The following is a 27540-nucleotide window of genomic DNA, read 5'->3' as shown; positions in this document are numbered from 1 at the left end:
AAGCAGCCTTCAACGCATCCCGTGTTCGTCCTTTGCGCCCTGAAGGCAACACCGGTGGGTGGCGGGAAGGTGAAATCACGTCACCTGGAGAGTCCATTATTAACATAATAGGGTTCGGTTCGGCGGTTCGGTCCTTCTGAAACACTCGGCGAACTGCGTTGGTAACTCACTTTAATTCTATTCTTGTATTAAATGCCAATGTGACTTTGGACTTTTGCGTGACCTAGCCGAATAACTCGTGTCATTCAAGGTCTCGTGATTTAGTTAAATTGGAATTGTTAGCTTACATTTCAAAGTTGCTCATTCTTTGAATTTTGCCTTGTCCGACGTAAGCGAACGTGTTTAAAAAATCTGGCCAGTGATGTTGATATAGACTTTTAACTTTGATAATCGAGTTAAATATCAAGTATTTCAACGCGCCTGTTAATAGCATAGCGGTGTGTGTGTGTGTGTGTGTGTGTGCTAGCTAACGTTATTGGTACAGTCCAAATTAGTTTAAGCGGGAAAGTAAGTTGACTGGCTTTATTTTTGTTTTTTTTTAATTAAGCTGCACCTGTTATGTAAATGTTTAAGTCAAAAGGCACCTTAAAACGTTTTAACTGCCTAAAAACAGCATATACGAGTTGTGTTCTGGTGCTGACTAAGATTATTGTAACCCCGTTTTTGGATGCCCTGAATTGAAAAGAGAGAAAAAAAAAATAATAACTAATATATGTTTCTTTTTAAAAATAGTCCAACTCAAATTTTGAATTCATTTTCATAAAATGTTATCCTAAAAATCTATTCTTTTTGTAATTGCCAAAAAACTGCATATACGAGTTGTGTTCTGGTACTGATCAAGATCATTGTAACCCCGTTTTTGGATGCCTTGAATTGAAACGAGAGAAAATAATAATAACTAGTATATATTTCTTTTTAAAAATAGTCCAATTTATATTTTGAATTCATTTTCATAAAATTTTATCCTAAAAATCTATTTTTTTATAAATTATTTCATTTGTTTAAGCTGTTTTTGCTTAATCGTTTTTTTAAACCTTTTATATAGTATAGAGCAGGGGTCGGGAACTTTTTGACATAGAGAGCCATAAACAATTTCTATTTTCAAATTTTATTCCTTGAGAGACATACTCTGAATTTAAGAGTAAAAATGTGAAAATTAGATGTGATTTTTCTTTTAGGGGTCATTTTACCACTTTTAAAGTACAATTCTTTTCACAACACTGTTACTTAGATGCTAATCAATGAAAATATGCATGCAGAAAAGTTTAATGAAAAGAAAAAGATGATTGAAGTTAGTGTCAGCGCCATAGTCCCGACGTGACGCTCCTATTGGTGCATTCGGGACTCGGCTCTGTCACCAGCGGTTTAAATACATATTTTACCTCACAAGTTAGCGAAGAGCCACATGAACCCATCAGAAGAGCCACATATGGCTCCCGAGCCATAGGTTCCCTACCCCTGGTATAGAGTATAGATTTTTTTTTTTTTTTTTTCACAGGTTTTGGCATTAATTAGTGCATTTCTGATTCACTTCCTTGGTAGAAAATGAGTAATAAGTTATACTTTTTGACCACTAGCTGGACTAACACGCAATGCGTCATTTGCTATTTTGTTGCGGTGGCACCGGCGTTCCATTTTTCAACATGTATTTTCCAATTTCTTTTGACTAACCCTATTTTTCAACCACTTAGAAGCAGTCATGGCGAGCAATAAAGACCCCACGGCGCTGGGTTGCGAAGGAGACCCCGCCGTTCAAGTCAAGCTCCAACAGGTCGCGGCCAAGTTGGTTCCTTCTCCGGCCGTTTCCAACCGAGACGTCCGCCCAGCCGTCTCCGCCGCGGCGTCTCCCGCGTCGGCCCCGGCGCCTCCCGCGTCGGCCCCGGCGCCTCCCGCGTCGGCCCCGGCGCCTCCCGCGGCGGCCCCGGCGCCTCCCGTGGCGGCCCCGGCGCCTCCCGCGGCGGCCCCGGCCGTCATGGTGGTGACCAAGTTGGCCAACCCCGTCGGGACGGGCGTCCACGCGCCGAAAGCGACCGTGGGCCAGGTCACCACCGTTAAAGCCACCTCGGCGCCGGGGAGGACGCTGTTGATAACCGTCCCCAGGTCCACCGGACCGCCCGTGACGCCCCTGCTCACCAATATTCAGATTCCGCCAGGTATTTGATTCACTTGGAACTGAAAACATTTTGATGGACGTCGGAGTGAGTTATTTTTATTTATTTTTTAAAGTGTTGTATTTTGAATGAATGAAAAACAATACAGGAAAACGGGGAATATCCATTAAAATTAAATGGGGAAAGGAAAAAATAAATAAATGTATGATATTTTGGCCATTTAAAAAAAATCATAATAATTAGCCTTTTTTTGTTTTAAATATGTCAAAAATGCAGATAAGCGCAATTTGAGGTCATTTTTATTTAATTTATCTAAGTCGTGCAGTAAAGAGAATAATTGGAGGTCCGTTACATTTTATAACGAAGTGGTGCAGTTAAAAATAATTTATTTGGCAGTATTTAATGTTGTCTAAAAATGTACACAAGATGACTAACTCTCCATTCAATTCATTTCATATTAATGAGATGAAGAGAGTTTCAGACATGAGTAATAGTTATGATCTCTGCCAAATTAAATAAATTAACAAAAATGTAAAGATATTTTTGTCATCGTAAGTGTTTTTACATTGAAAAATATAAAAAGTAAATGATAAAATATGCTTTTATATTTCCATTTTTTTTTTAATTGTCACTAATAATTAGGCTTTGCAAATTTCATTTAATCTCTCCAAGTTATTAATGTTTTCCCCCTTTTATCCACCCAATGGTCATAAGTTTTGGGACATTTCCCCATTGTCTGGAATGACACAGTGTCTCAAAAGCGTTTTTTTTTCCACCCGGACAGGAATGGTGCTGCTTCGCAGCGAGAGGGGTCAATTGATGCTGATGACCCAGCAGGCTTTGGCTCAAGCTCAGCAGGTCGGCAGACTCGTCACGACCCCGGCGCCCCCGGTACGTACGCTCTCGCTCCATCGCGCCGGGCCGAAATGTGACCCGCGCCCCGAACGTCAGGCGTCGACGGCGCCGAGGCAGACCAACGAGAAGGTCGGGACCGTGACCGTGGCTCCACCCGCTCTTCAGCCGCCGCCCAATCAGAAAACGGCCACGGTCAAGGTGGGGAAAAATGGTGGCCAATTTATTCTTTTTATTTGTATTTATTGGAACGTTTTTTTTGTCAGGTGATGGCCATGACTCCTAAAGCCGGCGCTCCTCCGACCCGCGCGCCGGCCACGGAAACGCGAGCTCCGGTTGAGCCGGTTGCCGTGGAAACGAGAAAAGAGCCTCAACCTGTGTACAGTCAGGTACGTGCGGCGTCCTCATTATGGACGCTAGACGTCCAATCGAAACGAGTTGATTACGAAGTAGACCGCCATTTTTTTTTTTTTTTATCTGTATATTTTTACTCTCCTTTTATTTCAGCATATCACATAGTCTTTGAATCTGATATTGGATTGGATTGGATAACTTTATTCATCCCGTATTCGGGAAATTTCGTTGTCACAGTAGCAAGAGGGTGAGAATACAGACACAGTAAAAGACATTTTAGACATAAATAGATGGGTAATAAGTAAGTTAATAAATAAATACTACATGAATAAATATATAAATAAATAAGCGTGTTGCTTAGCACATACACATAAATGTACATGCATGCATACGGTAGGTCTTAACACTCAGCTCAGTTATGTTATTTCTGTTTAATATATTTAGGCTAATGTTAATTTCAGATCGTACTTATTGGGTTTATTTTGATTTTTTTATATAAATTATTTAACTGAAGTATTTTTTGCTGTTGTCATTTTAAGCCATTTTTGTCAATATTTCTTTCATATCTTGATTTTAGGATGCATTGCTTTAGATATTTTGACCCATTTTAATTTGTTTGAGTTCTTTTTTTTTAACTTTTCCCCTTCGCATACTTTTTTAAAATGACTTTTTCTAGATGTAGATTTAATTTCTGTAAACCGGAGCCAAATCAAAGCGCTGGCTTATTTGCGTTTGGGCGCAGGAGACGCTGGAAAGTGTGAAAAAGTGCAAGAACTTCCTGGTGACGCTGATGAAGCTGGCGTCCAGCGACTCCAGGTCGCCCCACATGGCCAACAACGTGCGGGGTCTGGTCAGGAGTCTGCTGGTGGGCCTCCGTCGTCAGGACCCCTGGGTGGGGGGGGGAATTTCCATCGCTGACCGCCGGCCTTACGCCCGCAGGAAGGCGAGCTGGAGGCCGAGGGGTTCACCGAGGCGCTCTACCAGGAGCTCAAGTCCACGCCGCAGCCCTGCTTGGTCCCCTTCCTCAAGGTTTGACGGCGTCGGCATCGCCACGCCCGTTCCGTCCCTTTACATATATATATCTTTTGACGTCTCCTTCAGAAAAGTCTACCGGCGGTGCGCCGTCTGACGGCGGACCCTCAAGTCTTCATTCAGCAGGCGTGCGGCTCCTCTTCCTCCGGCCCTGCCGCCAACAAGTCCAGTTCGGGGCCGAAACCCCTTCCTCAAGTACCGTATTTTCCTTTTACCGTATTAATTTGGTTTCCTATACAAGTTGCACTGGATGAAGAGGTGTAGTAGTAGTAGTAGTAGTAGTAGTAGTAGTAGTAGTAGGGGGTTGTGTTATATACATCCACTAGATGGAGCTGTAGAAGTAGTGGTTAGGAGTTGTGTTATGTATCAATTAGTTGGAACTGTAGTAGTAGGGGATTGTGTAATACATCCATTAGATCAAGGGTGTCAGACTCGGGTTGGTTGGCGGGCCGCGTTAACGTCAACTCGATTTCACGTGGGTCGGACCATTTTAGATATCATATTTTGATTTTTGTTTTTATAAATGGATTAAAAGCCCTGAATATTTGTTTTTTTATAGATCTAAAACAATGTTTATTTTAGCTTTTTTTATGTTTTTAGATTTTACAAAATGATTTTTGAACTAAAAACAAAATCTGGATTTAAAAAAATCGCAATTATCGATTTAAAAGGGGGAAAATCAGGAAATTGAATATACATGTATACTCTTCATTTGAATTTGATCCTAAAACAGAAAGTCGGCACTCATCATTGACTTTCCCGGGCCACACAAAATGAGGCTGCGGGCTAGATTTGGCCCCCGGGCCGCCACTTTGACACCTATGCACTAGATGGTGGTGTAGCAGTAGTGGTTAATAGTTATGTAGTGATTATATGGAGCTGTAGTAGTACTAGTAGTGGTTAGGAGTTATGTATCCACTAAATGAGCTGCGCTAAAGGTCAATTCACACACGGATAAACCAACATTGATCCTTATAGTGCACACTTGACCTCACGCTTCTGGGCCACTGTAGTGCTGATCTATTTGACAGGCAAGCGGTGGCGTTGGCGGTGGCGTTGGCGGTGGCGCCAATGCCGGCGTGTCGGGCCGGTCCCCAATTCTGACCTCCGTCACCAACCCTAAAGCCACACCGGTGGTGCAGATGGGGAAAAAAATAATAGGTAAACCATTCCTTGCCTTCTAAAGACCTCGTCTCTTTTTTCTTTTTTTGTTGTAATATTTCTGCCCCTCCCCTATTATTATTATTTTTAATTATTAGGAGGATTCACCATCAATCAACCTTTTTCTCAAGATCGTCCGCGTTCCATCCCACCGGCCAACAGGATTTCTTCGTCCTCGTACAAGTGAGAATCCGCCGTCGACGGGACCGGACGCCTCCGTCCGTCGCCGTCGCCGATCCCTCTCCCCGCCCCGTCGACAGGGAGGACGACGACATCAACGACGTGCCGTGCATGGCGGGCGTCAACCTGCCCGAGGAGAACGCCCACGGCCTGACGAGCGCGGTGGGCTCGGTGGTGCGCTCGTGCCAGGACCAGTCCTTCCTGTCGGCCGGCCCCGCGCTGGGCCGCATCCTGCGCGCCGGCCGGCCCCTGGGGGTGACGGAGGTGGTCCCCGAGGCCGTGGCCCTGGTGTCGCACGCCACGCAGGAGTTCCTCCGCGGCCTCCTGGAGACGCTGAGCGTGGCGGCCGAGCACCGCAAGGTCACTCCCAAGGTGCTCTCGCCTTTTCACCTGGACGAGGATTTGCAATGAGATGATGGGATGGCGTAATAGGACGGCGTTTAAAGCGAGGTGTTAGCGCCGGCTTCCCTCGCCCGCAGGAGGACTGTCAGCACGAACGGGCCAACGACGCCCGCTCGCAGCTGCGTTTCCTGGAGGGCGTGGAGGCCTACAAGAAGAAGAAGAGAGATGAGGAGGAGAGGGAGCGCCTCATGCGCTTGGTCAGGGTACGTCTCCACGCCGGGCGTCAAAACCGTGACCCGACGATTTGCCGAAAGACGTCTGGCCGACGGACAGTTCGCCGAACGGACGTTTCGCCGAAACGCTCGCCCCACCCCTGGATCGTGTGTGTACATGTTTTTCAACCTGGGCCCGTGGGCCATATACGGCCCGTTACAGATAACATTCATTTAGGAATAACAAGGGCATGTACTGCCCCCCGCTGGACCTATTTCTAAATACAAGTACGTACTACACTACAATGTGCTGGCAATTTTTGGTATTTTTTATTTTATCCTTACGTTTAAAGTGGTAGCCATTTGGAGATCACGCAGAACAGTACGTGACAGAAGAAATGGAGAAAATAAAGTAGTAGTAACAGTAAGTACTACTGTCATGAAATTGTAAATCCAGAAATCCTACTCCAGAAAATTTACACTAGCATAGAAAACGTTGAGATTAATCTTTGAATGAAGGTTCTCAGCGAATCATTTGGAATATATATTTCCTAAAATAATGGGAAATTATTTAAAATTAAACAAGAAGTAAAAGTGTGTTCCTCTAGTCTGTCCAAAGCACTTAGAATTTCACCTAAGTCTTCTAGTGTTGTTTTTTCTCAGTGTCAGACATCAATTGCATTGCGTGATCTCCAAATGGCTACTACTTTAAACGCAAGGATAAAATAACAAATATAAAAAATTGGCAGCACATTGTAGTGTAGTACGTACTTGTATTTAGAAATATGTCCAGCGGGGGTAGTACATACCCTTGTCATTCCTAAATGAATGTTAACTATAATGGGCCGTATATGGCTCGCGGGCCGAGGTTGAAAAACATGTACACACACACGATCCGGGGGCGGGGCGAGCGCTTCGACGAAACGTCCGTTCGGCGAACTGTCCGTCGGCCAAACGTCTTTCGGCGAATCGTATGAGTACCGTCCAAACACAGCCCACTCACGTCCTTTCTTTCTTCTTGTTGACCGCCAGAGTCGCTCCCACGCCGAGGATCCGCTGCTGCAGCAGATGAAGCAGCGGGCCAAAGAGGTGAGCCCCGATTCGGGTTGGCTCGCCATCTTATTTCCGTCTTACCGGCCGTCCCGCCATTTTAAGATGCAACAAATGGAAGAAGCGCAAACCATGCACCGACAAGCCAACCTGACGGCGTTGGCGGCCATCGGGCCCAGGAAGAAGAGAGCGCTGGATCTGCCCCAGGGATCGGTCAGTACTGCTTTTTATTCCCACCCATCCATTCCACCTTGGGTCACTTGTTTATTACCGTGGGCGGACGTTTCGTCGCCGCCGGATTCGCTCGCTCGCTCTCAAAATTATAATCATGAGAGAGAGTATTTGCTATATTGCTCTATTGCAAGTCCTCCCAGTTAGAAATAGAGAAAATGAAGGTTCGGACGTCCGGCTACCATTGACGGCGGTAGACGTCCGATTCATGTTGACTGCTGCGTTATATGTCCACTTGATGGAGCTCTAATAACAGAAATAGCATCTGCACCTCAGTCGACATGAATCGGACGTCTACCGCCGTCAATGGCAGCTTATTGATAGTGTTTAATTTGGGACAATAATAGTATAAAAGAGGCAAGTTTGTCTATACCAGGGGTGGGCAAACTTTTTGACTTGCGGGCCAGAATGGATGCTAAAATTGGACGGCATTTGGACACGCAATGTCATTTATCAAACCTGGGGATTGAAATGTAAGAAAAAAGACACAATTGAAGGTGAAAATTGATTTTCAAATTTACTTTCAACATTAAGAACATATTATTATACGAAAGAAAGCAGTCTTTAAATTGGGAGTGATGAGCGGCACGTTGTTCGCCAAGTTACACTCCAACAAAGGTCTAGACTAGTGCGCCATCTATCGGGGAAACGAGGGTATTGCTGGGCAAAGGGAAATGAATGAGCTCATTGATTTTTACTATAATTTGGACAACGTTGGTGGGCCGGATTAAAAAGCCTAACGGGCCGTATATGGCCCGCGGGCCGTAGTTTGAAAAACATGTACACACACGCCAATACGAGCGAATCCGGGAGCGAGCGAGCGAATCCGGCAACAAATAACATGTACACACACACCAATAATACACAACTTATTGATAATTTTGATATCCGATATTAAGATATTAATGCTTTTACATTGTCAATGCAATTACAAACTCTCTCTCATGATTATCATTTTGAGAGCGAGCGAATCCGGCGACCAAACGTCCGTTCGACGAAACGTCCGGGTACCGTTTATTACACGTTGTGGACCATGTCCTCTGGACACTACAAAGTTTGGAGACCCTTTTCCATTTAATGGGAGGAAAAGGTCTCTCCGAACTTTTTGCCACGGGTGGATTATTCTATTTTTGTACAGAAAATGTCAAAGGTTGATAAAAGTATGTGTCAGGTGGCGTCGGGGGCGGGGCCACGACAGACGCTCCGTCGCCCGACTCGCGTGGTCCTGCGAGATCTGCTGCTGTGCATGGAACACGACCGCTTCCTGCGACACTCTCTGACGCTCTACAAAGCCATGCTCTGACCAGCCTGCTGTTGCTCTGCATCGTTCAATCAAAAAAATAAAAGTGTTTGCGTCTAAAGAAAATCCCTTCTTGACGTCTTCTCTAATTCCCCTACTCCACAGGTGTCAAAGTGGTGGCCCGGGGGCCAAATCTGGCCCGCCGCCTCATTTTGTGCGGCCCGGGAAAGTAAATCATGAGTGGCGACTTTGTGTTTTAGGATCAAATTAAAATGGAAAGTATAGATGTATATTAAATTTCCTGATTTTTCCCCCTTTTTAAATCCATAATTGTAATTTTTAATCCATTTTTTCTGTGTTTTTAGTTCAAAAATCATTTTGTAAAATCTAAAAATTTATATAAAAAAAGCTCAAATAAACATTGTTTTATATCTATAAAAAACTGAATATTCAGGGCTTTAATCCAGTTCTTTTAATTTATAAAAAAAATCTAAATATTATATCTAAAATGGTCCGGCCTACATGAAACCGAGTTGACGTTAATGCGGCCCGCGAACCAACCCGAGTCTGACACCCCTGCCCTACTCAGTTTTATTTTATGCCAATAAAATTGTATCGGATCGGCGGTATAAAAAGAACGTGCATCTTGCACGTTGTCAAAACGGCCATTATTTTGAAAGTAGCGTGCTCACTTCCTTTTCAACGACACGTGCATTCTAATTAGTTGTACGTATTCTATCCGTGTCTTAGTTAGAACCAAAACGTCAGTCATACTTGTTTTTCATTTCTTTTATTCGAATGCAAAAAAGCAACTATTTGAAAAGCATTAGAGATCATTTGGAGCTTTATTTTTGGACGCATCGCTCGTCCTAAAATCGGAAAATTCTCTTGAGCCACCACGAAATCGGATATTTGACGGCTCGCCTGGTCCGCAAGCAATGGGACAACTTTTGTCCGGACCTCACTGGAGGACTACAACATCGACATCAGGTAATGAAGCTCACCTGAGTCTCTTTTAAAATGACGTAATCATACCTTCGATATTTCGATTTAGTTCAACATGTATTAGCCAAACAAAAATCAAAAGTTTCCATCGACATCTTCCGCCTTGTCGATATCATCACAGTGAATTGACTTTTTCCCCAGAATTTTCTTTTTGGCCAGCAGAGGGCGCCCGAGTTCCTCATAGTTACTGTAATGACGTGCAAATTACATTATATTGCATATTTAATGACGTTTTTTATTGAGTTTTCCCCTTAATAAATTCATTAGTAATAGCTTTACCTTTAAAAAAAGAAATAATACTACAGGAAATATCTAGAATATATTTAAATTTTTAACTGCTTTTTGATTTGTAATGACGTCGGTGTCCACAAGGGGGCAGCATGTATCAGCGTTCAAAGATATAGCATGAACATGGTGAACGAGGGGACCGTAAAGTGGCTATCTCGTCTTTTTCCGTCGCTCTCCCGAGGAAAGCGGCCATGTTTGTTTTCTGGCACTTTTTCTTCATTCTGACATGACGTCTCCGCACCTTGCTATTAACGAGAGACAAAAAAAAATGGCTTAGATGGCGGGCACGCTAAGGTATTTAACAAGTTCGGGGTACAATAGAAGTTCCGACTTGAAGCCGAGACAGTCATTCTTTGACATTCTTTCACAGAGTTCAATCTTCCCGAGTAAAAGCCCCGGCGCCCCCGGCACGCCGTTCACGCCGATAACGGTCACGCCGGCCGCTTCTCCTGGCAGTTGCCACGGCGACCGGCGCAGAAAGCGTCGACGCACTTGGCAAAATCCAGCCTCGCTTTCCAGCTGGATCGCTTCATCGTCACGGTTCCGCCATTCTTTCCCCGATCACGTGACGGAGATCCACGAGGCCCGCGCTCCAGTAAATAGCCACCAGGCCGCCATTCCATCAATCCTCGGATTTAAGCGACGCGGTAAATAGACGCCTCTTGGCCCGTGCCCCAATCAAAACACACAAACACACACTCACAAATCAACAAATTGACATATGCACTGGCCAGTCAATAGACCCGCCCCTGTGATTCAATCAAATCAAATCAAATGCGTGAAAACAAAACACCAAACTATTAAGCAAAGAGCCACTGCACCCGTGCGTGCCGCCATCTTGGATCCACTAGTTATCTATCCAATCCAAACATAGTCCCTAAATTATAAAAATACCCTGACATTAATAAACACATCTGTAGGAGTCTTTTGATAAGGACACATCTATGCGATCCAGTGTATAAACCCAGCCCAGCGTGCTGCTTGTGTTCCAGCAAATAGTCACGTCCTTTTGCCAGTATTTATACCCACTTTTGGCCGAGTAAATGGTCATTTGGCAGAAGATAGACCCGGGTTGGGCGAACTATTCCAATGTGGTCCACAGTGGGTGCAGGCTTTCGTTCCAACCCTTAAAGAAGACACCTTTTTTTAACCAATCTGGTGTCCTACAAGTGCAATCAGTGGATTGCCATCAAGTGCTTCTCGTTTCAGCACAACCCCCGTTGGTTCAACTATTTGCTGGATCGGTCGGAACCAGAAATCAGCATCCGAATAAAGACAGCTCTAAGAATCATTTAATGTTGGACCAGGAAGTAGACACATCCTGGCGGCTGATACATTGACTGAGTGCTGGGAAGTGCACTAGTACTACTAAGTGCGCTCCAGTATTTAGACCCAGCCACGTCCCGACTTGAGAATGACTCTTTTATGGCGTAAGTGGAAAGTGTGCGAGCGCCAAGAGAAACTTTTGTTCTGAAGAAGTCTTTGTTTTGACACGTGACAATGAAACAATCCATCAAAGGGGCTTTTATAGTGGCGGGAAGAGGCAGGAATATGAATGATTGATGCGGGATTGGAAACGTTGCAGCCAGGGCCGCTTCCCATCCACACAAAAAAAGGCCTCAATCTGTCAGGAAAAGAAGAGAGAATCCCCTTCTTCTACGACCGTCTTTTTTTTCCCTGTCGTCTCGTCTTCTGACAAACGCGCCCGCTCGCCAACGGGAAAGTGGAGCGGCAGATTGACGCCTCGCAGCAAAAAAAAAAGAAAAAAAGGCCACGATCGAAACCCAGCCGGGTAGAAAAAAAATGGCCGATCGGAGGATCGCTTGATTTTTACGAATCCTCTTAAATTAAGCATATTTTAGCACCGTAAGAAGGCAGTGAATGACTTAATAACTAAATCACTTTATAGAGTTGTCATTGGGTTGGGTTAGTATACTCAATGTAAGAAAAAAAAGAAAAACTTTCACATTTGAATATTTACCGTTTTTTTTCCTTTTTTCCCTTTTGTTCTTTGTGATGAACAAAAGATGAGATATCATCATATATTTAAACTTTTGGATCTTTTCATTGACAAATCAGGTCATATTTGCTTCTTTTTTTTCTTTAGGAAAGCAAAAATAGTCATTTTTATTTTTAATGTGTCAAATTCATGTTTTTCTTAACACGGTCTTTGGGGCCTAATTGATGAGATGCGTCTATTTACTGGGAATGCTAACGTGCTAACGTACGTATCCGTTTACCGGGCAATGTGCTTGACTTGTAAGAGTAACGGAATAATTTCAGGGACAGGGCTACTTCCTGGGATCAAACTGTTTTCAAAGCAGGCCGGCCGTCTGTATTTCCTCACCCAACGACGAGACCCATTTCTGAACATCGGCTTGATCTATTCCCTGGCACGGCCGTCCTCGTTAAAGCCAGATGAGACCGACTCGTGAGTCGTCGTCTCATGAATAGATGTGCAAAATTCAGCCACGGACGGCACGGTCAGACGGCTGGCACGGCGAAAAGTTGACAGAAGAAGAAGAAGGAAAAAAAAGCGTGTTTTTTCCCCCGCCAGCGTTAGCGTAGCTTTGCCAAGTTTGGCGACGGCAGCCGTCGCCAAGGCATTCGTCACTCGCGCGAGCAGATGGTCGCCGATATGGCTGCTGAATTCAATTGGCAGATGTCAAACTCGGGGCCCGGGGGCCAGAACCGTCCCACCGCTTCATTTTGGGTGGCCCGCCAAAATAAAGGAGGCGCGTCGACTGACGAAATTCAATTGAAATGTCTCTACACTTCAATAGAGGACATCACAAATGAAGTATTAACAATTAACAAGACAAACATTGGTTTTTGTTCCACTAAATCACGTGTCAAAGTGGCGGCCCGGGGGCCAAATCTGGCCCGCCGCCTCATTTTGTGCGGCCCGGGAAAGTAAATCATGAGTGGCGACTTTCTGTTTTAGGATCAAATTCAAATGAATAGTATAGATGTATATTACATTTCCTGATTTTTCCCCCTTTTAAATCAATAATTGTCATTTTTTAATCCATTTTTGTTTTTAGTTCAAAAATCATTTTGTAAAATCTAAAAATTTATTTAAAAAAAGCTCAAATAAACATTGTTTTAGATCTATAAAAAACGGAATATTCAGGGCTTTTAATCCAGTTCTTTTAATCCATTTATTAAAAAAAATATCTAAATATTATATCTAAAATGGTCCGGCCCACATAAAATCAAGTTGACATCAAAGCGGCCTGCCAACCAACCCGAGTCAGACACCCTTGCACTAAATAGACCTATCCGTTTAAAAATAGTAAATCCACTTAACGGCAAATCCCCCAAATACACCAAAATAGACCTTGAAACAGTAAATAAACATCAACCTAGCAAAAATTGCTCATTAATGAACTAACCATTACCCATTCCAGTAGATAGACAGACTCATGGCTAAGCAAAATCAATCGTGGCCAAATCCCTTTAATCCGGTAAATAGACACATCCCCTGGCCGGTAAAGAAATGAACGACAGCAGCGGCGAGTCAACACAGAAGGAGGGAAAAAAAAGATTCAAAGTGTTTGCCAGCGTCAGCCTAACTGCCAACTTGTTGAAAATGTTTTTTGGCGCCCTCAGATGGCAATTGAGTGCAACCGCATCAAATGAGAGATAAAAGGGAAAAGCTCTCTTTAAGATGTTCCAAAGAAAATCAACAAAGTGAAAGAAGAAAGCTAACACAACAAATCCTAATCCCGCCATGCTAAGAGACGCTAATATTTCAAAGCGTTAGCTAAACCGCGTGACGCCGTAATCTTCGACGTTACCCGCACGTCCGCCCCCTGTCAAGCCAAATGCTAAACGCTAGCTAAGGAAGGAACGCGGCGGATTAACGTTTTTCTTGCCGTCGAGGCTAACGTTCTTTGACGGATGTCGCCGTCCGCGACAAGATGGCCGCCGAGTAAAGCGGCGACGTTCACAGCTTCACTTCGCTTAGCTTGTCATGCTAGTTCAGGGGAAGAAAAACAATCGGGTTGGGTTGAATGTCTATCTAAAAAAAAGAGACAGTTTCTAAAAATAGTCCCATCCCAGATTGGTAGGAAGAGCCCAAGAATTAGACACACCCCTTTCCAAGTATTAGTCGGGCTCACACAATTGTCCATTGGTCAGTATTGCAAAATTTGCAGTCCATTTCATGTTGTTTTAGCCATTTTCGTTACCCTCAGCTTTTTTTCTCACCTTTGCTCAAATGTTCTTTTATTTTAATGACACGTTGGTGTAAAAAGTTGTTCGGAAAAAAAGGTCTCTCGGAAGCGTCGACTTAACGAGACGGGGCGACGGCCGAGCGTTCCGGGAACCCGAAACCTGACCTTTAGCCGCGCGCGCTAATGAAGGGCGAGCGTGACGGCTTTGACGCTAATTGCGGGTGCGGCCACGGCGAACGGCCCAATCGTAGCCGACCGGTGTGGGAATCTGACTTTGACGGGTTTGGGCGTTTGGCGTTTGGCGTTCGCCGTTCGGCGTTTTCCAAACTCTAGCCGCCGTCCAATTAGGAGTTGATGTCATGTCCATTTGAAGCGGAAAGGAAAGGATGGCAGTAGATGAAAAAAATCTAAATAATAATAATAATAATTGGACATTGTCTCCATCAAGATATTCTTGTTCCTATTTTCTTTTCTTTTTTTTTTTACATCTATTTTTACCTGAGGCCTGTTTTTTTTTAAATTATTTGTATATTCTATCTTTTTCCTCTTTTTTAAATGGTAAAGTATATATATTAATAATAAATATAATATATACTAAGTATTTTTTCTTGATAATTTTTTTTTAATAATGTTTTTTTTAATTATTCGTATATTCTCTTTTTTAACATTTTTAAAGTATATATATTAATATAAATATAATATATATATATATATGTATATATATATATATATATATATATATATATATACAAAGTATTTATTCTTGATAAAACATTTTTTTAATTATGTTTTTTTTATTATTCGTATATTCTCTCTTTATAAAATTGTAAAGTATATATATTAATAATAAATATAATATATACAAAGTATTTTTTCTTGATAAAACAATTTTATATTGATAATTAAGTGCCAATTGTTGACTTTTTTAATCGTAATTTTTTTTATTAATAATATATCTTAAAATGTAGTAGTTCCATATACTAAGCAATAGTTTGAAATATATTACTTTTATTGTTTAATAATTAAATTGAATCACTTTTTTGTGGTCTTTTGATTGCCGTGCATTTAAATATTATATTCGTATATTAATAATAAATATGAATAAATTCATAAATAATCAAACGTAGTGTAATAATCAAAATGTGATCGTGAATCTAAATAATTTATTTTAAATGAAATAAGTTGCTTAAAATCCAATTCAATAAAATGAAAATAATAACATGAATTCACATTTGAACAATTCTCATTTTAAAAAAAGAGCATTTGACTCCCTCTAGCGGCCAACTCTGAACTTACAGTCAACAATTACTATTGCCATTAATTCATGGCATAATTAGCCTCGATGCAAAACAAATCCGTCCACCAATCACAGAAGGGCGGCCATATTAGTTAGCATCCTCCCCAAAATGATGAATTAATGCTCAAAATAGTTGTGGAAATAAAATGCCGTAAAAAGTGCTTGAATTGGAGGATTTTGCACGAATTTGAAAGCTAAAAAAAAATGGTTGCAAAGACGTCCTGGGGGCGGGGCTTATTTATCTTGCACTAGCAAGGAAGGAAGGAAGAAATTCTTCCCTTTGGGCGGATGCTCAAACCTCTTTGAAGATGATTTTTTTTAAATAAGCCGCTTGAAGTGGTATTTTTTTGCGTGACTTTATCCGTTGGGACGGCGAGCGACTCAATCTGACGCGCATAAATAGGGAAAATATCTTTTTTTTTAAAAAAGCACTTTCAATCAGAAGGATTTTAACACTATAACCAAACAAGCTTTCCTTAAAATAAAGTGTTGTATTATATAAAAAAAAAGGACAAATCATACTTGGAACGAGTCGGCGGTTTGGCCTTCAAAGGGTTAAACTCATTTTAGATTGTTATTTTAAACGTAGTGATCGGATCGATGTCATTGGCTCTTATATATTTTTAATTTAAAGAAGTGATAAGCATATTTTGTTATGAAAGTGAAATAATTTTGGACCATTTTTAAGTGAAGACTTTTAAAATAATTGTGTATTACTTTGTAATATCATTTTGCATATTTTTTCAATTAAAAAGTACTACTATACTAAATATTTTTTAGCCTCACACTTTTTTAATGTAGCATTTTTCTATCCTAATGCGATTTTTTTAAGTGAAATCCATTTTTAAAACGACTGTACTTTACATGTAGATTTAAATAAAGGAAATCTTCGTTTTCTTCCTTTCTTTAAAAATGTAATTAAAGTAAAATAAAGTAACGAGAACTTCTTTTTTTACTCCAAATCGTAATATTGTTGATATGAAAATGCGGAAACATGCAAAATCATTTTAATGTGTAATCCAAAGAACATGTACAAGGATTTGGATAGAACAACCAAAACGAAACAAACAAAAAAAGTCATCTAACGTGTCCAAAGTGTTGGTCACTTCCGGTTCCCGGTGAGGACAGCGCCCTCTGGTGGCCGGCGGCTGCATAAGTTACATCCTCCGACAAGAAAAGTGTCTTCTCGTCGAATATCCATCATAATTCATACAAAAAAAGAATAATAATAAAAATGAAAAATACAATACAAAAAAAATCAACCTTGTTGTGTGGCCCAAACTTGTGCGGTGCCCCTTTACATTAAGAATTACGCTTTTTCCTTTCAATTGGATTCTTTTTTGAAAAATGCCATGAACCCCTTGATGCCAAATTTACATTAAACATATACACATGAAAAAAAACAAGATTATACTGATTAAATTCATTCAAAAAAAGTACAACTAAATATTTTTAAATGTCATGTAAATGAAAAAAGAAAAGAAAAATTATCTGGCAACCACTCCGCCTCCTGCCATAGTAGGATAGGATCCAGCACCCCCGCAACCCTCGGGAGGAAAATCAGTCCAGAAGATGAATATTAATTCAAAATGATATATTTTTTAAGCATCTATTCATTTATTCTGCTAATTTATTTACATTTTTTTAAATCATTATCTATATTTTTTAATTATGTTGTTTCTTTCATCGGAATGTTTTATATTTAGTATTTCTGTTTTAATTCTGGTATTTATGTCCTGTATGTAAATGAGTTAAATGTAAATTCATCCAAGGAGGGGTTCAAAACAAAACAATCCTACGCCTTTTTTTACGTCACTGACGGTGCCAGACGTCCCAGTGGAATTGAATTGGACGTGAATTTCCGTCAATGGCGCACAAGCGTGAGCATTCCCAACCAGTGTTCCCAGTTTAAATCGAAAAAAAAACAATCATTGTCAATGGCAGGCTTTGAAAGAATCCAAGAGAGCCGTTACCACTTTTCCACCAGCCTATCGTTAGCAGCTAAAGGCTAACGCATGTTTCGTTAGCGGCTAAACGCTAACACATGTTTTTTTTTTATTATTCGAGACATTTTCGTCCACCCGGGTGCATCTCTCCTCGACGTGGGAACAACACACACGCGTTGACGTATTAGCGGTCTTGGGCTAACGCTAAATCCGGGGTGGGCAAACTCGGGTGCATCAAAAAATTTTAAAAGCCACAATTACTAATCATAAAATGAACATTAACAGCATTAGATGCCCAATCCGTTTCAACCGGGGGGGCTGGTAGCGATTTCCGTTAAAAGGAACGGACGTTTATAGCCGTCCATAAAATCCCCCCGAGCAGAATATGCATGTTTTTTCCTTCAGGAAACCAATTGGTTCTCAAACGTGGCCGTCAATTTGAGACTTGTGTCCTATATTAAAAAAAAAAAAGGTCAAATTTTGTGCATGTAAGGGTTCACTTGTTTTTTTTTTTTTTTAGGCAGGGCCGTAAAAAGAACGCGGCGGTCCACGGGCCGGGGCCCCCACAAAAATTTGCCCACCCCGATCGGAGGCGGGGCCCGGCCAAAGACAATGTACATCAAGGCACGTTAGACCTCAGCGAGGGCGGATCTCCGGCTCCCGCTTGGGCGGGGTCAGTCGTCGGCGCCGCCGCCGTAGAGGTCGGCCAGCTTGCGGAAACGGGGCCCCCAGTCGCCCAGGTAGTCGTAGTCCTGGTCGGCGCCGCTGGAGGCCGAGTGCAGGCTGCTGAGCGAGCCCGCCGTCGAGCCGCCGCCCTCGTAGTCGAACACCAGCAGCGAGTCGTACGGCGGCGCCGTCGGGTCCTCGTCCGCCGCCTTCAAGCCCTGCAGGGAGCGCCGGTACACGGTCGATTGGTCGCTGGTCTTTTGGTCGTCCGGATGATTAGTGATAATTACCATTTAAAATTGTTGCTCAAATTCCCCAAATACAAACTGCGAATTATTATTTAGTCCTACTTAATGCCCTAGTTATTATCAGGCTAAAGAAAAGCTCCAAATTTGCCGGACTTTGGTTGTTTTTTGTTGGAGAACTTGTTCTTGACCCTGACGGACATCGCTTCTTAAAGGGACAGCGCATGTACATACATACAAACTCTTCTTCTACACTCACACATCGGCTTAGTGAAACTGCTCATGGCCATTGTTGGCTTTTATTCATGCGTACACCGTGCTGTTTGACCTTGTTTTGGCGCCGGTCTTTTGGTCGTCGGTCTTTTGGTCGCCGGTCTTTTGGTCGTCGGTCTTTTGGTTGTCGGTCTTTTGGTCGCCAGTCTTTAGGTCGCCCGTTGTCGTGGTCGGGGCGACCAAAAGACGGCGACCAAAAGACCGGCGACCAAAAGACGGCGACCAAAAGACCGGCGACCAAAAGACCGCGACCAAAAGACCGGCGACCAAAAGACCGGCGACCAAAAGACCGGCGACCAAAAGACCGGCGACCAAAAGACCGGCGACCAAAAGACCGGCGACCAAAAGACCGCGACCAAAAGACGGCATTGGCGAGCATACCTCGTGGATGAAGTCGCCGATGTCTCCGGGGTGGGGCGCGGCCGACCTCAGCGGGTAGCGGTGTTGGTGATGAAGGGGCCGCTCGTCCATCCGCCGCACGCCCATCTTGACGCCGCACTCGCCGTCGCCCATCGAGTCGGGCTGTTGCAGCTGGCTCAGGTCGTAATCCTGCGGGCGCCGAACCAATTACATACCCGTTATCCACAGGTGTCAAAGTGGCGGCCCGGGGGCCAAATCTGGCCCGCCACCTCATTTTGTGCGGCCCGGGAAAGTAAATATTGAGTGCCGACTTTCTGTTTTAGGATCAAATTAAAATGATAGATATAGATGTATATTATATTTCCTTATTTACCCCCTTTTAAATCAAAAATAGCAATTTTTTGGAACCATTTTTTCTGTGTTTTTAGTTCAAAAATCATTTTGTAAAATCTAAAAATATGAATATTTTCCGTTTTCCACTTTAATATTGAACACAATTAAAAATATTTTGTTTCCATTTGAAATAAATAAAACATGATTAAAAGAAATTTTCCATTACTAAGAAAAAAAGCTTAAATAAACATTGTTTTGGATCTATAAAAACGGACTATTTAGAGTTTTCCATCCAGTTCTTTTAATCAAATTTAAAAAAAAATTCTAAATATTATATCTAAAATGGTCCAGCCCACGTGAAATAGAGTTGACGTTAACGCGGCCCGCGAACCAACCCGAGTTTGACACCCTTGCGTTAAACAATTCATGACTCGACACTTTCCTGAAATATCATTTCAGACATTGAAATGAGTTCAAATCCCCTTCTTAAGAACTTTAAAAGCAAATTCGGTGGTTCCTCTACTTACGAATTTTCAGGATACGAAGCTCTTTGATATGAAAATTACTATTCCAACATACAAAAATGAGATCCACGTTACAAAATGTGTCGTATGACTCATCGTTTGATTGACACCCTTGCCGTTATCCCTGGTCTTTTACTCTCATGTTTGTTTGTTTTTCTGTCACCTGATCTTCCTCGCCGCCGCCTTCCTCGTCATATTTCAGGATGTTGTCGCGGACGTCGTCTTCGGGGTCGATGAGGAGCTGCTTGGCCTGCCGCTCTTTGTCCCGCCTCTTCACCCACATGCCCAGGATCAACACCGACACTGAAGAAGAACCGTCCATCCGGCGGTCAGCCCGTAAATAGAGGCGGCAACGGAACCATCAAAACATCTATCGCAAAATTTGAAGGAGAGGAGAGACAGACCCAGCAGCAGGACGATGAAGACGAGGATCCCGATGACGGCGCCCATGCCCAGGCCGGCGGCGGCCACGCGTTGCATGTCCACGCAGTCGCCGTGGCGGTCGCACTGGCACACTTTCACGCGCAGGTAGCTGGTGTTGGTCATGTGGACGTTGCCCGAGTCGGTGACGGTGACGGGCACCTCGTAGACGCCGTGCGGGAGGGAGCCGGCGCGCAGGCGCAACTGGGCGTGCTCGCCTGTCGTCAAAATAGCCGTCGAAATAGCCATAGTCAGATTAGTCATCGATTTAGGCGTCAAATAAGGCGTCAAATTAGCCATCCATGCTTTAACTTTCATTGTCATTTTCACTTTAGGACAGGGGTCGGGAACCTTTTTGACGAAGAGAGTCATAAACAATTCATATTTTCTAATGTTATTCCTTGAGAGCCATACTCCGAATTTAAAAGTCAAAATACATGTAAATGGGTGCCTTTTATTTGAGTAATTTCACCACTTTTAAAGTGGAAAAAAAAAAGAATACTTTTGACAACATTTTTATGCAGTTGCTAATCAATGAGAGTATGCATTCTAGCAGAGTTTAATGCAAAAAAGAAGATTAAAGCAGTTCTAAATGTAATATCTCAGTTCTGTCACCAGCGGGTTCCATATTTTAGCTCACAGGTTAGCGAAGAGCCAGATGCACCCATCAAAAGAGCCACATGTGGCTCCCGAGCCATAGGTTCCCTACCCCTGCTTTAGGACGATAGTGGGACCTCTACTTACGAATGCTGGAACCAATTCATTTCGTAAGTAGAGGTTCCACTGTATTTGCAAACAGGCATTCAAGGAAATTATTACTGAACACATATTTCAAAACTACATCATCAGAAAATATTGTTTTTTTGTTACAAGCTTACCGCTAAGTCGCGCCAGCGTCCAGTTACGTCGCACGTCGGGGGGTCGCGGGGGCAGCTCGAAGGCGAAAGGCCCGGCGTTGGGGCTGAGGTCGGGGTCCGAGGCCGTGATGTTTAGGCCGACGCCCGCCTGAGGGCGCTCGCACATCTCCACTTCCGGGGGGAAGACGCGCGGCGCGTTGTCGTTGATGTCCAGCAGGTACATCTGGAGGGTCCCCGTGCCGCTGGCCGGGGGCACGCCTGAGGAAATTTGGACACAATTTCATTCCTATAAATCATTTACGGACCAAAAGCTGCCAATTTGTTAGTCTAATCATTTTGCTGGCGGGTGTTCTGACGAGTTGTGTTATTTTGTTGCCAAAAGCAGTCCAAATTGAGCGCATTTATCAACTGGCATTGTCATTCATATTCCATGTTTTTGTGTAGGTACGTCATTGCTTGTATTAGTTACGAATCAAAAAGCACCACAAAATAAATGGGCTTTAAAAATACGACTTGCTGGCAAGAGTAACAATGTCGTACTCAAAATGGCAGTTGTTATCGTTTTTTTAATCATTTGAACGATCTCCCACATTCCAAAGAAACATTTAATTATAAATGATGAAGCAGAAATTCATCCGGGTAACATTTGGCAAGGAGGGGCGTGGTGACAATGCGCATGCTCAGTGGCGAGCCCCAACTCATCAGTACACCGGCACAATAACGTCACGTCCTTTTCCGGTCAAGTTCATGGCGGGGGCTGTCGGCGTTTTGTTTATTTTCAAATTTAATATGAAATTAGAACAACACTACACTGTCAATAGAAGCATTTGTTAATAATTTTCCGTCCGACTGAAGGAGTAACTTAATAATTTGACACACACCGCCGGTAAGTACTCTATTCTGTTGTTAATGCCTTAATATTTTCCACAAAACGTTTTTGACCATTGTGACAAATGACGTGTAGCTAATGAGTCGGGTTGTTTTGTTCTAAACTGCTGTAAAATATACAGGTGTTAAATGGTTAGCTTGCGGGCTAGCGGCCCTCATTTATAACACGGGGGTGCTGAAAGTATTCCATTTTGTTGTTTTGAAGCCGAATATTTTCCCCAACATTGTTTTGACCAATGACAAAGTTGTTTTTGTGCTAAACTGCAGTAAATTATACTGGTGTTAGTTGGTTAGCATGCTAGCTAGCTGCCTCCGTCAATGGCATGAGGCTAACGAAAACAGCAAGGCTTTAGCCGGCATCACCAAAACTATCCTATTTTGTCGTTTTAATCCGAATATTTTCCTAAAGACGTTTTTGAACAAGTGACAAATGACGTGTGGCCAATGTTTTGGGTTGTTTTATGAGCCAAAGTGTAGTAAAAATATAAATGTTAGTTTGTTAGCATGCGGCCTATCTGCCTTAGTTAACATTTGCAAGGGAACCAAAACAAAGTCTTTAGCCGATGTTGTTGTCTCTGGTTGAGTCGTCAAAAGCGCACTATTAAGAAATACTCGCTTTAATTTCAGCTCATAAACGAGTAGATTGTAATTCCAGATAATAAATTGTGACATGTTCAATCGCCACTTTTGCTTGTAAAGTCAGCAGTTGCAAATGCAAGATATTTAGCATTCAGGAGACGTGAATGGAGTCCAAAATGCTTCATATTGGACTGTTTTGTGGCTAGAATCCAATGTTCTCCGGGACATATTTCCCACTCTGACTCGCTTTCAATTTTGTATTTCCGGATAAAAGCAATAAAAAGTTGTCTACAGAGAGACGTGTGTCCATTATCGAACAGAACACATAAAGAAAGATGGGTGACGATGGCATTTTGGCATTTCCGGACGCCGCCGGAGGAAGCGCGGACACGACATTCCATTTCTCTCGGGCAATTTTCCATTTGCCGCGGACAATAGTTTTTTTCTCTCCCTTAGAAAGAGCCATTATGAGCAGAATCGGAGGAAGAATTTTGGTCTGAATGGACTGATTGTCGCCGCCGTGTCGTTGCCGCTCTCACCGTTGTCGGTCGCCACGAAGGTGACGTTGTACAGGTTGTTCTTGACGTACGGCGACTCGCGGTCCAGCACGGCGATGGTGGAGATGCGGCCGTTGAGCGGGTCGATCTCTAGCCAGTTGGCGGGGTCGGACATCTTGGAGTACCTGGAGCGAGACGTTAGCTTGATGAATGAGCTAGCTAGCGAGCGAGGACCGGCAGTATTTGTATGTAGAATTTGACAAAAGCTAAATGGATCTCAAAATGGCGACTTCATTGTGTCGATTTGAGATGTTTTTTTGTCGGTCTAGCGATAATAGGTGTGTTTACCAACTTTGGGGTCGATCCTAAAGCTAGTGCTAAGGTTTGTTAACCTTGAAACAACCGTGTTGTTCGTTATTGACACAATTCGAGATGTTTTTTTGTCAGTCTAGTGATAATAGGTGTGTTTACCGAATTTACTGTCGATCCTAAAGCTAATGCTAAGGTTTGCTAACCTTTTTGAAACAACAGGCCAAAGCTAGTGTTGTTGGTTATTGTTAACAATACAAAATGTAATCTTTGAGATTTGGCGTTCAAGTGTAGATTGAAAGTTTGGGCTCGGAGACGTCCAATCCATTTGGAGTGGAAGGATGGCAGCGAATGAATGTTGATTCTCAAGCATTTTCAGGTCATCTGTTGATTTTGGGCTAGCAGAGCTATTTACTTATTGTTGATTTTGGAGAAATTCCAGTCACTCTTTCTCAAAAGAGGATGCAAAGTGACCCAAAAAAAACAAGGCGTCACAAACCCTCCGCGTTGGCGCCTGGGTTAGCCTAGCCTTGGCTGTTGCTAGGCAACAAAGACAAGAGCGCTCCATTTAGCGAGAAAACAGCAGGCCGGCTCCGCTGGCCAACCCGCCGGCGAGGGATCTTATTTCCTTTTTCATTTTCTTCTTCTCCAATCACGTTTAAAAAAAAAAGCTAAGAGCGTCTTATCTCGGCCGGGAGGCAAAAAAACTTTGGCGCGATAGGAGAGTGTGAAAGCTCCTCGACGGAGGGATTTATTCACGCTACTTTGATGTCACGGAGAGGAAACGGTGAACGTAGGCTCGTCGCAAAAAGTCAAAACAGGAGCAATTGCTGCAAAAAAAAGCTGCTCCTTGACTTCAAAGTCAGAACGGATCAAAACATGCTCAAAACCCCAGCAGGCCTCCAATCCGTTTAGACCGATTGGACGTCGATTGCCGCCCGTCATCCCAGTTTAAGCCAAATAGATGGCTGTCGTGATCAATGGCGGGCAATCGGGTCATTTTGGTTCACTTTCTTGTGAATTTTAGGCTAAGTAACAGGTCACTTTCTGTCCATTTTGCGTCATTTCCTTCACGTGTAATGTTTCCAGTTACTTTCTGTACTGTACTTTTGCTTCTGGGGTCCTTTTCTGTCCCTTTTAGGACATTTTCCTGATAAATGTAGGTTGTTTTCAGGTCATTTCCTGTTGGTTTTGGGTCACTTCCTGCACATAGATATCTAATCACTTGCTGTTGAATATGGATTACTTCCTGTCCTGTAAATTTTAGTTCCTTTCCTCTTGATTAAAAAATAAAAAAATATATTTTTTATTTTTATTTTATTTAAATCAAGAGGAAAGGAACTAAAATTTACAGGACAGGAAGTAATCCATATTCAACGGCAAGTGGTTGGATATATATGTGCAGGAAGTGACCCAAAACCAACAAGAAATGACCTGAAAACAACCTACATTTATCATTTTATTTTGGTTCATTTCCTGTTGATTTTAGGGCATTTCATGATACATTTATGAGTTAAGGGTTACAGGTATTTTCCTGTTGAGTTTAAGTTACTTCCTTGACATTTTGTGCTTTGTGGGTAACTTTCTCTACATTTTGCATCAGTTCCAGTTTGTTTGAAGACATTTCTGTGTTAATACTGTGAATCGGTCAAAATGTGCAGGTGGAAAAAAACATATTTTTTTAGCTTTGCGAATAAATGCCGATCATTTGCGATTGCTCACCGGACGGTTTGCCTCATGAAGCGGTCGGGGTCCTGCGCCGTGTAGGTGGTCAGCATGGAGCCGGCGGGCAGCCCCTCTTCCAGTTTGATGGGTTTGGGATCGGGGCTGAACTCGGGGCTCTCGTTCAGGTCCAGGATGCGGACGGAGACGGTGGCGGTGGACTGGCGCGGCGGGTGGATGCCGCGGGCCAGCGGGGCCTCGTTCTCCGCCGCCACGCTCAGCACGTACGAGCGAGTTAGCTCAAAGTCCACGGGCTGCAGGGTGGGGGAGGGACGAGTTGGCGGGAACCGTAGACGACGACGGCGGCGCGCAACCGGACGGACGGGGGTGCCCACCTTGACCACGGTGAGGCGCCCCACGTTGGTGGCGGGGTCCGTCGGGATGGAAAAGTACCCCACGGGGTCTCCGAAGACAATGCGGTAGACGGCGTTCCAGGCCGGCGAGTGCGGCTGGTCCTTGTCCGTCACCGTCAGGTTGCTCACCACCACGTTGACCGAGTTCTCGTGGACCTCGCCGAAGAACTGGACAGAGCAGAGTGGTCACGGTCGTCCGTGACGTGGGCTCGCGATAACCGTCAGCCTAGCCGCAACCGGACTACGTTTGCGACGCCAGATACTGTCTTTGGTCTTCGGACTTTTACCGTACTAAAATTTGAAAAACGTTGTACCCCCAAAGACTGGTCGCAAAGGCCTACCGTGTCGGTGGTGAATTCGGGCGGGTTGTCGTTGACGTCTGTGATCCTGATGACGGTGGTGGCGGTGTTGGAAAGGCCGTAAGTGGGGTTGCCCTCCATGTCGGTGGCCTGGATGATCAGCGTGTACTGGGACACTTTCTGGAAAAGAAAATCAGATCCAGTTCCGGTCAGGTTTTGCCCAGTTACCGGATGACCGTCGCTCACCTCGCGGTCCAGGCCGGCCGCCACGGTGATGATGTCGCCCGTCTTGTTGTTGATGGTGAACATGTTGGTGGACGGGCTCTGGGGGTTCTGAGTCAGGATCTTGTAGCGCAGCATCCCGTTGGCCGTCTTGGGATCGTCCTTGTCCACCGCCGTCACCGTCATGACGAAGGTCCCTACGCGGGGAGGGTTGGGGGAGGAGCCACGTCACCCGGGGCGGGCGACGCGACGTTGACATTTTGGCCGTACCTGGCTTGGAGCCTTCGGGAACGCTTCCGTTGAAGACGGTGCGCGTGAACTCCGGCCGGTTGTCGTTCTGGTCGATGACGTTGATGTGGATCTCCACCGGCGACTCCACCTGGTTGCCGTTCAGGTCCACGGCGTGGGCTCGCAACTGCCGGGCAAAGCCAAATCGTGGTTCTTCCGGCACAATACGAGCGGGTTCCACGGGTTAGCTCGGCGGGACACTTGGCCGCCGTTTGCTCGGAGAGTCGGCCATTTTGGCCCCTCGTGAATAAAGAGGGTTTTCCCCATCTGGCTCCCGCCAACTCCGTTCAGCGCCGTGAATATTCATGGGGCGGCTTAAATGCAAATGGCCCCGTCGTGACTACAGATTCGCCGCGCCCCGCCGCTAGCAATCAAAAGGTTACGCTCCCATCAAGCTTGGCTGTCTCGGTTCGAAGGAAAACTTCTTTTTCATCCCCCCGGCTTGAGAGAGAATTCTCTCGACGCCATTTTAAGGGTGCGGCTTATACGCGGGGGTGGCTTATGTGCGTGAAAATACGGTGTGTTGCCACGCTAGCTAGCCACCTAGAATGAATGAATAGCACACTAGCAGAAATCTGCAGTGACATCATCTTCTTTGGAGATGTTTTTGTGGGCGGGACTTCATTTTTTGGGCCAAAAATACTACTAGTTGGCATGAATGCCCCCCCAACCAAACTGAGTTTGACGACCCCGCCATAAAACGAGTCCGAGGACAAACATTTGTAGCCGTAAATTGTAAATTTGGGTTTCCTTCGTGAACGCCGCGCTGAAACGACGGCATTTTGGCCGAGACGCCGGACTCGACATACGCTGGGTGATTTAGAAGCGGCCATCTGTCCGATTTTCCAAACCCCGCCCCTCCCCCCACGGCAGGCAAGGTCGAGGCATGACACCTGTAATTAACGACAGTTCTGTCTCCGCTTTGGTAGACCTTTGAATTTTACGGCCGGTCGTCACGATTTATTATGTTATGGGAAACTCACGTGAAAGTTGGCGATGTGCTCCCGGTCCAGAGGCTTGGTGACGGACAGCTGGCCCGAGATGGGATTGATGATGAAGATGCCCGTGGGCGGCTGGTCGGCGCCGGGGCCCGTCACGCTGTAGCGCAGTAGCCAGCTCTTGTCCCGGTCCGATCGGATCTGCATTAGCATCGCCACTTTAGCTTAGCTAACGACAATCGTTCATCAAATGAAACCGTTTTTTTGTGACTCAATACAATTCCTTCA

The 27540-nt window shown here is 44.1% G+C and overlaps 2 protein-coding genes across 3 annotated transcripts in view; one reads left to right on the top strand and one right to left on the bottom strand.

Moving 5' to 3' along the window:
• Nucleotides 1–8: 8 nt before the first annotated feature.
• Nucleotides 9–8891, top strand: LOC144079487 (transcription initiation factor TFIID subunit 4-like). The gene is made up of 15 exons (XM_077608285.1): nucleotides 9–161; nucleotides 1692–2153; nucleotides 2896–3002; nucleotides 3063–3164; nucleotides 3230–3352; nucleotides 4060–4182; nucleotides 4257–4346; nucleotides 4419–4544; nucleotides 5381–5510; nucleotides 5609–5693; nucleotides 5771–6062; nucleotides 6170–6295; nucleotides 7277–7333; nucleotides 7400–7507; nucleotides 8697–8891. The coding sequence occupies exons 2-15, from the start codon at nucleotides 1700–1702 to the stop codon at nucleotides 8826–8828; spliced, it is 2055 nt and encodes a 684-aa protein (XP_077464411.1). The 5' UTR covers nucleotides 9–161; nucleotides 1692–1699; the 3' UTR covers nucleotides 8829–8891.
• Nucleotides 8892–16524: 7633 nt separating this feature from the next.
• The window catches only part of LOC144078513 (cadherin-2-like), a 36160-nt gene continuing 25144 nt past the window's right edge, over nucleotides 16525–27540 (bottom strand). For both annotated transcript variants that reach the window (XM_077606611.1, XM_077606610.1), the window contains exons 5-16: nucleotides 27298–27453; nucleotides 26297–26441; nucleotides 26051–26223; nucleotides 25847–25984; nucleotides 25488–25673; nucleotides 25153–25406; nucleotides 23164–23306; nucleotides 21179–21415; nucleotides 20285–20518; nucleotides 20044–20183; nucleotides 19045–19212; nucleotides 16525–18363 (exon numbers count right to left, since the gene is read on the bottom strand). In XM_077606611.1, coding sequence (XP_077462737.1) covers nucleotides 18154–18363; nucleotides 19045–19212; nucleotides 20044–20183; nucleotides 20285–20518; nucleotides 21179–21415; nucleotides 23164–23306; nucleotides 25153–25406; nucleotides 25488–25673; nucleotides 25847–25984; nucleotides 26051–26223; nucleotides 26297–26441; nucleotides 27298–27453 — 2184 coding nt within the window. In that variant the 3' untranslated portion in view covers nucleotides 16525–18153. The remainder of the gene's footprint in view (nucleotides 18364–19044; nucleotides 19213–20043; nucleotides 20184–20284; nucleotides 20519–21178; nucleotides 21416–23163; nucleotides 23307–25152; nucleotides 25407–25487; nucleotides 25674–25846; nucleotides 25985–26050; nucleotides 26224–26296; nucleotides 26442–27297; nucleotides 27454–27540) is intronic.

Source organism: Stigmatopora argus, chromosome 8, assembly GCF_051989625.1.
Source record: "Stigmatopora argus isolate UIUO_Sarg chromosome 8, RoL_Sarg_1.0, whole genome shotgun sequence".
NCBI classification, from domain to species: Eukaryota; Metazoa; Chordata; class Actinopteri; order Syngnathiformes; family Syngnathidae; genus Stigmatopora; species Stigmatopora argus.
This window is presented reverse-complemented; position numbering and strand designations above follow the sequence as displayed.

Bases quoted from the DNA above. Each gene is read 5' to 3' on its own strand.
- LOC144079487 (XM_077608285.1), top strand. From the start codon at position 1,700: ATGGCGAGCAATAAAGACCCCACGGCGCTGGGTTGCGAAGGAGACCCC. The intron at 3,003-3,062 runs GTACGTACGCTC...CCCGAACGTCAG, and splicing joins TCACGACCCCGGCGCCCCCG to GCGTCGACGGCGCCGAGGCA. The intron at 4,183-4,256 runs GTGGGCCTCCGT...TTACGCCCGCAG, and splicing joins GTCTGGTCAGGAGTCTGCTG to GAAGGCGAGCTGGAGGCCGA.